Raw genomic sequence first — 13436 nt, 5'->3', positions numbered from 1 at the left:
CGGTCTATCATATGCTGCGTCCGCTCTGTGGTCTGGTGGCCGTGTGCTGGAGCTTCACATCTCATCTTTAGATAAACCCAAGTCTCATTTGGTAGTACATGTAAAGAAAATTAGTCGTAGTAACACAGTACTGGTTGCTGGGGAAAGCCACTGTCAGCTTCCTATAAATGAAAAGGTACAGTTCACCTCTCCTGCCTGTATCCTGTCACTCAGATAACTTCATATCCAGGCTGCCTTTGCCTCTTTTATTTCATGGTCTCCAACTTTGCTGCCAAGCTTATTTTGTGTCGACTAATATTGGGTAGTGTTTTTAATAACACAAATACTGATAGCAATGGTATATTTAGTATCATTATTTGTGTTCTTAAAAACAATGTCCATTATTAATAGGGACATCATTCAGACTATTCTGCACTGTGATTATTGCCATTGCCAGCTGAGCTGTGCCTTGAACTGCTGGGCTGTAAGCTCTGGAATTCTCTTCATAACCCTCCCCACCTCCATCTCTGCATTCTCTTTTCAGATGCTCCTTAAGCTCCATTTAACGTAAATTTGAGAGTGGATCCCTTGGCATAAAACTAATCAGAATTCCATGTAGTTTGTAATCTGCCTTACCAATATACTGCAGTTTTCTACATTTAATCAAACTGAGAAGCCGACAGACATAAACATCTATAATCTGAATGACAAATTAAACTAAATTGAACATGTGACCAGCCATATCTGGTAATTCTATAAATATTTAATTGTTTTGTCCATCTTTTTTATTCTCATGAATGGATTTGAGAATAATTATAAATGATTAGATAATTCTTTCACTCCTGAATCTCGCAGTTTATTGCAACTCAGGTTCAGACACATCACTGACTGGTTTGTACTGAGCAGAGGTGGGAATATCTGAGGCTGTTACTCTCCAAACTGGAGATCAGAGAGAGAAAGATCTCAGGAATCAGAGTAAATCCGTGGTGTTTAACACGAATACGGACAGGAATGATGTGGAATGGTTATTAATGACACGATTACTGACACTGATAATAATTTACAGTGTCAGACATCACCGATTATTAACACAATCTCACACAGTCTGATACTTACTGCAGTTTCTGTATTTTACATTCTGGATTCCTCAGAGCCGCAGACAGTAGTTTCACTCCTGAATCTCCCACTTTACTGGAACCCAGACTAAATGGAGAAAGTGAGAAACACATTAAATTCAGATTAATGTTCAGCAGGAAAAATAGCTGGATCTATTTTTGTGTCAGAAACTTAGCACGAGTGGTGACCTGATTCAAGTTACGATATTATATCTCATCCAAGTTGATCTTTCTCTACACCCCAGCTGTCACTGTGACACTGCATTCTGGACTCTTTCCTTTCCTTCCCTATGTACGGTATGCTTTGGCACTAATAAATGTGACAATAATAAATCAAATAACATCAAATCCTTTCTGTTGAATGGAAAAGGCAATAGTCAACATTGAAACAATTGAACAGTTAACTCCCACTGGTTTGCCTACTGGGGGAACCACTTTTACAACTCTCAAAATGTATATTTTGTTTAATTGTCCATGGGATATGGGTGTCGCTGGCTAGACCAGCATTTATTTCCCACTGCTAATGGCCCCTCGAGGAGGTGATGCCCACATCCTGTGAACAAGCAAGTAACGTTTAAACATGTCCCACATTCTGGTCTCATTTCCTGATCATCAGAATTACCCTCCTGAATCTCACTGACCCTGCTAAGTTTCCAAAAATTCAAATCATTTCTGCTGTTACATAAATCCAGGATTTTATGAGAATTGTACATTTTACTGAGGGTTAAATGATAAAGCTGGGAGAGTGTATCCCTCGGGATTCCCTGTGCTTCTTAACTATTGACATTATAACATCTGTGTAATATCTCAGGGTGAGTTAAAGTGTGAAACTGTGCTAACTGTTGCTTTAAGATCCATCCCCGAGATTTGATACAACCAGGAAAGATTATTCTCAAATTAGAAAGTTGAAATATTTCTGTTTGATTAGTTTATAGGGGAGGGGTGTCTCCCGCTACATTCCACAGTAAACAGGCTCTACATTTTCTGCAGGTATGGCTACTGTTCTATCTCCAGGAATTACCGGGAGTTCCCTCTTCCCGGTAGATCCTCACATAGGAAAAGGATTATCCGAAAATGCTGTTTCATATCACTGACAGTTTGACTGGAGATTTTCCAGCAGCAGGTTTCCTCATTCAGGAAATTCTGGTTTCCTCGGCTCAGATGTAAGCTCTGCAGTCCTGCCACATTTAGCTGTGAATGGTAGTGGACGATGAAACAACAGAAGGAGGAGGTTCCACAAATATCCCATCCTCATGACGGAGGAGACTCGCACATCAGTGCAAAAGATATGGTTCAAATATTAGTGACTAACTTCAGTGGCTGAACCATCCAGAGGGCCCCAACATCACAGATATCAGCTCATTCCATTCACCCCACATGATGTCAAGAAATAGTTAAAGATAATGGATACTGCAAAGACCACAGATCTTGACAATATTCCAGTAACTGTACTGAAGATTACTGCTCCAGAAGCTGCTCTGTTCCTCGCCAAGCTGTTCCAGTAGAGCTACGACACTGATGTTTACCCAAAATAGTGGGAAATTGTCCAGATATGACCGTACACAAAAAGGAGAGAACAAATCCAATCTGTCCATTTACCACCCCATCAGTCTCCTCTCGATCATCAGCAGAGTAATGGAAGGCTAACGAGACTAACAAGTGACACTTAATTAGCAATGACCTGCTATCTGACTTGAAGCTTGTGCTTACTCAGGGTCACTCAGTCCCCGACCTCATTACAGCCTTGATGCAAACACGGACAACAGAGCTGAACTCAGGATGAGAGGGGAGAGTGTCTGCCCTTGACATCAAGGCAGCATATGGCCACATGTAGCAAAAAGGAGCCAGAAAAAAGCTGAAGTCAATGGAAATGAGAAATGGGCAGCACGGTAGCACAGTGGTTAGCACTGCTGCTTCACAGCTCCAGGGACCTGGGTTCGATTCCCGGCTTGGGTCACTGTCTGTGTGGGGTTTGCACATTCTCCTCGTGTCTGCGTGGGTTTCCTCCGGGTGCTCCGGTTTCCTCCCACAGTCCAAAGATGTGCGGGTTAGTTTGATTGGCTATGCTAAAAAAATTGCCCCTTAGTGTCCCGAGATGCGTAGATTAGAGGGATTAAGAACAAAGAACAAAAGAACAAAGAACAATACAGCACAGGAACAGGCCCTTCGGCCCTCCAAGCCCGCGCCGCTCCCCGGTCCAGGATTGAATCCTGAATCCAGGATCCCCGCCCAATTTTCCAGCCTATCTACATCCTAATATCCTATCCACCGAGCTGTCCCTCACAGCTACGATGCTTTGTTCATTACAACCTATTAACTCACCCCCACCCCCCCCATTCCAGACCATGTGATCTCCAGGGAGAGGCGAAAACCCAGAGTGAAAAACCCCAGGGCCAATATGGGGAAAAAAAATCTGGGAAATTCCTCTCCGACCCCCTGAGGCGATCGAAACGAGTCCAGGAGATCACAATGGCCCTGATCAGGAAATGCTTCCCAACCCTAGTCATTTCCACTTCCACGAACACCATATGAATTCCCTGCCCCCGAGACAGGTTCCCAACTATCCGCAGTCTCGCTCTGTACTGGCACCAGCAAGATGATCATAGAATGAAGCCTTGAAACGAGAAACAAGGAACAATTAGCCCGCGCCGCTCCCTGGTCCAGACTAGACCACTCTTTTGTATCCCTCCATTCCCACTCCGTTCATATAGCTGTCTAGATAAGTCTTAAACGTTCCCAGTGTGTCCGCCTCCACCACCTTGCCCGGCAACACATTCCAGGCCCCCACGACCCTCTGTGTGAAATATGTCCTTCTGATATCTGTGTTAAACCTCCCCCCCTTCACCTTGAACCTATGACCCCTCGTGAACGTCACCACCGACCCGGGGAAAAGCTTCCCACCGTTCACCCTTTCTATGCCTTTCATAATTTTATACACCTCTATTAAGTCTCCCCTCATCCTCCGTCTTTCCAAGGAGAACAACCCCAGTTTCCCCAATCTCTCCTCATAACCAAGCCCCTCCATACCAGGCAACATCCTGGTAAACCTCCTCTGTACTCTCTCCAAAGCCTCCACGTCCTTCTTGTAGTGTGGCGACCAGAACTGGACGCAGTATTCCAAATGCGGCCGAACCAACGTTCTATACATCTGCAACATCAGACCCCAACTCTTATACTCTATGCCCCGTCCTATAAAGGCAAGCATGCCATATGCCTTCTTCACCACCTTCTCCACCTGTGCCGTCACCTTCAAGGATCTGTGGACTTGCACACCCAGGTCCCTCTGCGTCTCTACACCCTTTATGGTTCTTCCATTTATCGTGTAGCTCCTCCCTACATTATTCCCACCAAAATGCATCACTTCGCATTTATCAGGATTGAACTCCATCTGCCATTTCCTTGCCCAAATTTCCAGCCTATCTATATCCTTCTGTAGCCTCTGACAATGTTTCTCACTATCTGCAAGTCCTGCCAGTTTTGTGTCGTCCGCAAACTTACTGATCACCCCAGTTACTCCTTCTTCCAGATCATTTATATAAATCACAAACAGCAGAGGTCCCAATACAGAGCCCTGCGGTACACCACTAGTCACAGGCCTCCAGCCGGAAAAAGACCCTTCCACTACCACCCTCTGTCTTCTATGACCAAGCCAGTTCTCCACCCATCTAGCCACCTCCCCCTTTATCCCATGGGATCCAACCTTTTTCACTAGCCTACCATGAGGGACTTTGTCAAACGCTTTACTAAAGTCCATATAGACAACATCCACGGCCCTTCCTTCGTCAACCATTTTGGTCACTTCTTCAAAAAACACCACCAGGTTAGTGAGGCATGACCTCCCTCTCACAAAACCATGCTGACTATCGTTAATGAGTTTATTCCTTTCTAAATGCGCATACATCCTATCTCTAAGAACCTTCTCCAACAACTTCCCCACCACGGACGTCAAGCTCACCAGCCTATAATTACCCGGGTTATCCTTCCTACCCTTCTTAAATAACGGGACCACATTGGCTATCCTCCAATCCTCTGGGACCTCACCTGTGTCCAGTGACGAGACAAAGATTTGCGTCAGAGGCACAACGATTTCACCTCTCGTCTCCCTGAGCAGCCTTGGATAGATTCCATCAGGCCCTGGGGATTTGTCAGTCTTTATTTTCTCTAACAAACCTAACACCTCCTCCTTTGTAATGGAGATTTTCTCCAACGGTTCAACACTCCCCTCCGAGACACTCCCAGTCAACACATCCCTCTCCTTTGTGAATACCGACGCAAAGTATTCATTTAGGATCTCCCCTACTTTTTTGGGCTCCAAGCATAAGTCCCCACTTTTGTCCCTGAGAGGTCCAATTTTTTCCCTAACAACCCTTTTGTTCCTAACGTATGAATAAAATGCCTTGGGATTCTCCTTAATCCTGTCTGCCAAGAACATTTCATGACCCCTTTTTGCTCTTCTAATTCCCCGTTTGAGTATTTTCCTACTTTCATTGTACTCCTCCAGAGCTCCCTCCGTTTTTAGCTGCTTGGACCTAACATACGCCTCTCTTTTCCTTTTGACCAGTCCCTCAATTTCCCTGGTTATCCACGGTTCTCTAATCCTACCCTTCCTATCCTTCTTTTTTACAGGCACATGCTTGTCCTGTAGCCCTAACAACCGTTCCTTAAAAGACTGCCACATACCAGATGTGGATTTACCCTCAAACAACCTCTCCCAATCAAGAGCTGCCAATTTCTGCCTGATCCCAATAAAGTTAGCCTTCCCCCAAACCAACACCTTACCCTTGGGACACCACTCATCCTTTTCCATCACTATCCTAAAGCTAACAGAATTGTGGTCACTATTTGCCACATGTTCCCCAACCAAAACTTTGAAGACCTGACCGGGCTCATTCCCCAGTACCAGGTCCAGTATAGCCCCCTCTCGAGTCGGGCTGTCCACATATTGTTCCAACGAACCCTCCTGTACACATTTTACAAATTCCTCCCCATCCAGAGTCCCTGCCCTCAGCGATTTCCAGTCTCTTCCAGGGAAATTGAAGTCTCCCACTACAACAACCCTATATTTCCTGCACCTATCCAGTATCTCCTGACATATCCATTCTTCCACTTCCCTTGGGCTGTTGGGGGGCCTGTAGTACACCCCCAACATAGTGACTGCGCCTTTCCTGTTTCTAAGCTCCACCCAGAGTGACTCGCTACACGACTCCTCCGAATTGTCCTCCCTCTGCACTGCTGTAATATGCTCTCCAACCAATACCGCTACTCCCCCACCTCTTTTGGCCCCTCCTCTGTCTCGCCTAAAACACTTGTACCCTGGAATATTCAGCTGCCAGTCCTGCCCCTCTTTCAACCAAGTCTCTGTCACCGCAACCACATCCAAATTCCTCGTGCGCATTAAGGCCCCAAGTTCGTCTGTTTTACCTGCTACGCTCCTTGCATTGAAGTATAAGCACTCCAGACCTCCAGGCACAGTGAGGTCGTCCTCCCCCAGAGTGCTCTTCTTCTTTGCCAGCCTTGTCCCAGCCCCAAGCTCGTCCCCAGCCACCACACTTATAGACCTAATAGTTTGATCCCCACCCCCCTGCCATACTAGTTTAAACCCCCCCGAACTGCACTAGCAAAGCTCCCAGCCAGGATATTTGTGCCCTTCCAACTTAGTTGTGACCCCTCCCTCTTGTACAGGTGCCATCCTCTCCTGAAAACCTCCCATTGGTCTATGAAACTAAAGCCCTCCCTCCTGGACCAGTCCTTTAGCCAGGCATTCATTTGAACCAACTCCCTATTCTTAGCCTCACTGGCACGAGGCATTGGGAGCAGCCCAGAGATGGCCACCCTAGTGACCCTACTTTTTAACCTATTTCCCAACTCCCTAAATTGCTCTCTTAGGACCCCCCACTCTTCCTATCTACGTCATTTCCACCAATGTGTAGAATGACATCCGTTTCTTTATCTTCCCCCTTTAATATGCCTCCTATCCGCTCGGAGACATTCGTGACCCCAGCACCAGGTAGGCAGACTACCATCCTGGAGTCCCGTTCGCCCCCACAGAATCGCCTGTCTGTGCCTCTAACTGATGCATCCCCCACCACTATCGCTCTCCTAACCCCTCTCTTCCCTTTCCGGGCCACAGAGCCTGACTGTGTGCCAGTGACCTGGTCACTGTGTCTTACCCCTGGAGAGGCACACTCCTCCACACTATCTAAAACAATGTACCTGTTTTGGAGTGGGTAAAATATGTAGGGATATGGAAGTAGGGCCTGGGTGGGATTGTGGTCAGTGCAGACTCGATGGGCCGAGTGGCCTCTTTCTGCACTGTAGGGTTTCTATGATTTCTTTCTATGAAAACTATCTGCCGATTGGAGTAATACCAGCACAAAGGAAGTTAGTTATGGTTGTTGGACCATCTGCATGATGCACTGCAACAACTCACCATGGCTCGTTACACAGCACTGCCCAGTCTGTGATTTCTATCCCTGGGAGGACAAGGGCAGCAGATGAATGGAAGCATCACCACCTGGAAGTTCCCTTCCAAGATACACACCATCCTGACTTGGAAATATATCACCATTCCTTCACAGTGACTGGGTAAACATCCTGGAACTCTCTTTCTCACAGCACAGTGGGTGCACCTACACCACAGGAGTCCCGAAATGCAATGATGGTGATATAATTGTGAGCATAGTTGCTTTCCAAGCAGTTGATAGGGGTTTAATTCCCAGATATCTCAGTTTGTTGGGAGTGTGTGAAGAGAGGGTCATCTCATCTCCAGGAAATGACAGCAGGAAGTTCTCAGGAGAGTGCCCTCGGCCCAACCATCTTCAGCTGCTTCATCAATTAAATTTCATCCATCATAAAGTCAGAAGTGGAGATGTTTGCTGATGTCTGCACAACGTTCAGCACCATTCTCAACTCCGCGAGATAGTGATGCAGGACCTGTCCATATTTAGCAAGGCTTGAACAAGGGAAGGGCTGAGAACTCCCAGGCGATGACTATTTCCACCAAGAGAGAATACAGTCATTTCCCTTTACATTCAATGGGATTATCATCCCCATGAATCCCCAACTATCAACATCTTGGGTGTTACCATTGATCAGAAACAGATTCGCCAGATCAATACTGTGGTTATAAGAGAAGGTTAAAGGCCAGGATTTCTGCACAGAGTAACTCACCTCCTCACTTCCGAAAACATTTCCACCAATTACAAGACACATGTCAGGAATTTGATTGAATACCATCCACTTGTCTGCATGAGCGCAGCTCAAGATTCAGGAAGCTCGCCACCATCCAGGATAACTCTGCTTGTTGACTGGTTCTCCACCCATCACCTGCAACACTCATTCCATCCACCACAGAGGTACAGAGCTAGCAGTGTGTACCATCTACAAGATGCAGTGCAACAACTCCCAATGGCTCGTTACACAGCACCTTCCAATCCTGTGATTTCTATCCCTAGAAGGACAAGCAGATAAATGGAAACATCTCCACCTGGAAGTTCCCTTCAAGATACACATCATCCTGGCTTGATATCGCCGTTCCTTCAGAGTGACTGGGTCAAAGTCCTGGGATTCTCTTTTTCACAGCACAGTGGGTGCACCTACACCACAGGAGTCACTAAATGCAATGATGGTGATATCATAGCGAGCATAGTTGCTTTCCAAGCAGTTGATACGGGTTTAATTCCCAGCTATCTCAGTTTGTTGGAGTGGATGAAGAGAGGGCCAGGAGGCAGTAACCACAACCGAAAAGACTGGGTCAATCCAATTTAGTCAAGTCTGCGGCTCCAGCCTGGAGCAGTAGTGTTAAACTTAGCTGAGGGTTGGAGGGTCAGTTGATCATTCGGCTACTCTGAGCCGGCCCACGCTGAGTTCAAAAGGGAAATGGTGAATCTAATAGCGACACAGAGGAAACTAAATTCATTGGTTGGTAAAGAAAATGCCGTTTTCGATTGGCTTTATATTGCTGCGAATTGGAGGAAGCAACAGAAAGGGTCAGTGATGGTTCTGCTGTTGATGTGGTGTACATGGATATTCAAAAATCATCTGATGCAGTGACACAACAGACTTGTGGCATAAGCTCATAAAATAAATGGGAAAGTAGCAACGTGGATACAAAATTGGATGAACAAAGAGTAATGGATATTTTCAAGGCTGGAGGATGTCGGTAATGGAGAACCCAAGTGGTTGGTATTGGGATCCTTGCTTTTCCCTGATATATCTGAATGATCTGGGTGTTTGGGCGGCACGGTAGCATAGTGGTTGGCACTGCTGCTTCACAGCTCCAGGGACCTGGGTTCGATTCCCGGCTTGGGTCAGTGTGTGGAGTTTGCACATTCTCCTCGTGTCTGCGTGGGTTTCTTCCGGGTGCTCCGGTTTCCTCCCAGTCTAAAGATGTGTGGGTTAGGTTGATTGGCCATGCTAAAATTGCTCGTTAGTGTCCTGAGATGTGTAGGTTTGAGGGATTAATCATAGAAATCAATCATAGAAACCCTACAGTGCAGAAGGAGGCCATTTGGCCCATCGAGTCTGCACCGACCACAATCCCACAATTATTAGAGGGTAAAATATGTAGGGATATGGGGATAGGGCCTGGGTGGGATTGTGGTCGGTGCAGACTCGATGGGCCGAATGGCCTCTTCCTGCGCTGTAGGGTTTCTATGATTTGCAGTCTCGAGGAAAATTTCAAAGTTTGTTGATCACAGCACAGTTTGAGGCATTGTAAACTGTGTGGAGAAGAGCTTGGGACTGAAAAACAGACTATGGTGGAGTGTACAGATAGATGGCAGATTACGTTCAATGCAGAGACGGGTGAGGTGATACTTTCAGGAAACATGCACATGAGGAAGCAATATAAAATAATCGGTAGAATTGTAAACGGATTGCAGGAGCAGAGGGACTGAACACATGTGTGCATCGATCATTGCCATTGGCAGGGCAAGTGTAGGTAGCAATTAATAAAGAAAACAGCATCTTGGGCTTCACTGTTATGTAATAGTTTGTGTTTGTGGGCATTACACAGTAATTCATGAGTTGAAGTTTAATTTGTGTTTCTGTGCTTGTGAGCTCAGAAAGGGCCAAAACTTTAATTTCACTTCATGTTAAACAAAGCTGCCCGCCTGCGGGTTTTTGGTTTCAATTTAAACTGTCCCTACATTTTAATTTAAGGTTTACGACGTTGTAAGAGTTATAGAGGTTTAAAGAAATGGTTGCTTCTATTCAGAGGCCCACAATGAATGATAGAAGCTCTGAGTTTCAGTTACAACCAGTTAATCCAAGAAGCAAGACGGAGTTCACAGAGGCTGCCAGTAGAGGCAGCGCAACGCAGGCATTCAGAAAGCAACCCGAACTGATGATGTCACCAGTGATCACGTGACTTATAAAGGGACATTGTCCCAATATAACACACACCGACTGTAATACATAACACAGGGAGAGCGCAGTAAAATAATCCTGATCATAATTAAACACAAACTGTAAGCTGCACCGAACAAGAGAAACTAATTTCTGTATAGCATCGTACAGAATCAGATGGTTTCTGTTGGGAGAGGGAATGATCCTTTTTCAGATTTTGGAGGGAGGCCTTTACAGCTCTAATTATTTAAAATTCATCCCAATAATGTTTTTATTCATTCATGGAACGTGGGCATCGCTGGTTATGCCAACATTTATTGCCCACGCCTATTCCACGAGAATCTGCCTTCTTGAAACGATGTAGTTTTATCAGAGAATCTGGATTTATTACAGGTTCAGAAGGAGGCCAATCGGCCCATCATATCTGCATCTGCTCTCAAATGAGCATTATTACTTTGTGCCATTCTCCCACACTTTGTGACCATTGGACATTGTTTCTCTCTTGATGTCCTCGAATGAACATGCCTCTGTTTTATTAGAACAAAGGAAATGGCTTCTCAACAATGAAAATATCCGCTCTGAGACCAAACAGTTACCTCAACTCCTGACACTTGTGCAGAATGGGTCCCAGCCGCTGGAGCCCTTCACACTGAATGTTGCATAGCTGTAGATCGAGGTGTTTTATTGTATCACAGAGTCCAATGACATGAGACAGGACCGCACAGTCAATCGGGGTCAGTCGCAATCCGCGAAATGAAAGTTTTTCCATAGATCCCACTGTGTTCCGAGCCAGTGCTTTATTCTGAGTCTCAAACAGGTAGTGGAATGTGTTCAGGAGCTTCCTCTTCCCAGTTTCAGTCTCTGTGTCTCCAATCTGCCCTTCAACCTTCTCCTTCACCCAGTCAATCACTCGGCAGGTTGTTTGATGAAGAAATGGACCCAGAAACTCCACCAGGGGTCGAGCTGACTGTGGGGAGGACAGACCAGCAACAAAACGGAGAAATATCTCAAATCGCCCATCTTCCTCGCTGTGGGCTTCACTGAGGAGTTTCCCGATCTCCCCAGGATCTGGAGTCAGGAATTGTGTGAGTGCAGCTACAAACTCTTGGATGGTGAGGTGTGGGAATGTATAAACCACACTCTGGGCAGAAACATCTCTCTCCAAAAGTTCCATCAGGAACCCAGACAGGAACTGGGAAGGTTGTAGATTGTACTCAATCAAATCTCCATTTCTAAACACAATCTTCTTCTTGGAGACTCCTGTGTAGGCCATCTCACCAAGCTTCAGTAACACATCACGGGGGTTTTCAATCTCTCGGCCATGGTTTTTCAGAATGTTGTAAATATAGTAGGAATATAGTTGGGTGATGGTCTTGGGAACTTGCTGCTGTTTCCTGTCTCTTTGTGTAAAGAAGGGACCCAGTGACAGACCGAGGATCCAGCAGTAGGAAGGGTTGTAACACATGGTGTACAGGATCTCGTTCTCCTCCACGTGTTTGAAAACAGCTGCTGCCACCATCTGATCTTCAAAAAACTTGTTGAAATATTCCTTCCGTTCATCACCAACAAATCCCAGGATTTCAGCCCAGACACTGATGTCAGCCTTTTCCAATAACTGTAATGCAGTGGGGCGGCTGGTCACTAGCACTGAACATCCAGGGAGCAGCTTGTGCTGTATTAAACTGTACACAATGTCAGACACTTCACACCAGCATTCGGGGTCTGTGCACATGTACTGAGGTTCTGTATTTCTCCGATTGTCAGCAAAATCAATACTGTCCTTGAATTCATCCAAACCATCGAATATAAACAGCAATCCTTTTGGGTTCTTCCAGAGCTCTCCCAGAATATTCCCAAAGTAGGGATACTGATCCAATATCAGATTCCTCAGGTTTATTCTACAGTTAATAGTGTTCAAATCCCGGAATTTAAAACTGAAAACAAATTGAAAGTGTGGGTATATTTTCCCAGTGGCCCAGTCATGAACAATCTTTTGTACCATTGTTGTTTTTCCAATTCCCGGCACTCCGCTCACTGCTGCTGAATTCCCAGATTTGGATTTTCTCTGGGAAAAGCTGCTCTGAAACAATTGATCAGTTCGGATTTTTTCCAGTTCTTTCCGGAGATCTTTCTCTCTCCATTCTTCATGGTCTCGGCCTCTTGCCAGCAGTTCATGTTCGACAAGTGTCCGATCTCGAACAGTAGAAATAACCGTGAGCTCAGCGTATCGATCAACCAGCTGGAAAATCTTAACCTTCTCCTTTATGAGGATAGTGTTCACTCTCAGTGTTTCAGTTTGTACCCGGAGTGTCTCCTTGTGTTTCTGCTGAACATCTTCAATAAGAACAGAGAGAAAATGTTTATTATTGTTATTGGCTTTAATAAGTAAATTCTCAAGACCACTTTGCTGAAAAGATAGATTTAATTCATTAAGAGTTAATGGAAATCTCATTTGAAAGTGAACAAAAGCCGAGAAAATTTTCATATCCTCACTTGATTCTATATTTACTGAATGCAGGTTTCTTTGCAGGTAATATTTTCTCTCTAATGGTGAATACTATCCAAGCTGCCGTGTATTGTACACAGTACAAACCCCCACGTGATCCTGATTGTACAACAATGGAGATTCCAGTCGTTCAACGTTTGAATCCTTCAGTGATGTTTCTGCAGCAGAGTTCTGGATATTGTGAGGAGTTGGGGCACAGATTGCTCAGCGGCTGAATGCGATCATAGCAGATTTTTACTGTTTTTACCTGTGGTGCTGTGCACACTCGGAGGGAGAAAACTGTATACCACATGCGACCGTATGGAAATGCCCCTCCATCTCGGGGCCCAGCCAGGTGGGCACAGCGCCTCAGGGCCCAGCCAGGTGGGCACAGCGCCTCAGGGCCCAGCCAGGTGGGCACAGCGCCTCAGGGCCCAGCCAGGTGGGCACAGCGCCTCAGGGCCCAGCCAGGTGGGCACAGCGCCTCAGGGCCCAGCCAGGTGGGCACA

The 13436-nt window shown here is 45.8% G+C and overlaps 1 protein-coding gene across 6 annotated transcripts in view; it reads right to left on the bottom strand.

Annotated features, from left to right (window-relative positions):
* LOC144485489 (NACHT, LRR and PYD domains-containing protein 3-like) overlaps positions 1 to 13436 on the bottom strand; it is an 85952-nt gene that overhangs the window by 25055 nt on the left and 47461 nt on the right. For all 6 annotated transcript variants that reach the window (XM_078203625.1, XM_078203627.1, XM_078203624.1 and 3 more), the window contains 2 exons: positions 11039 to 12776; positions 1096 to 1182 (listed from right to left, as the gene is read on the bottom strand). In XM_078203625.1, the coding sequence (XP_078059751.1) occupies positions 1096 to 1182; positions 11039 to 12776 (1825 nt within the window). The remainder of the gene's footprint in view (positions 1 to 1095; positions 1183 to 11038; positions 12777 to 13436) is intronic.

Source organism: Mustelus asterias, unplaced genomic scaffold, assembly GCF_964213995.1.
Source record: "Mustelus asterias unplaced genomic scaffold, sMusAst1.hap1.1 HAP1_SCAFFOLD_195, whole genome shotgun sequence".
In the NCBI taxonomy this organism is placed as follows: Eukaryota; Metazoa; Chordata; class Chondrichthyes; order Carcharhiniformes; family Triakidae; genus Mustelus; species Mustelus asterias.
This window is presented reverse-complemented; position numbering and strand designations above follow the sequence as displayed.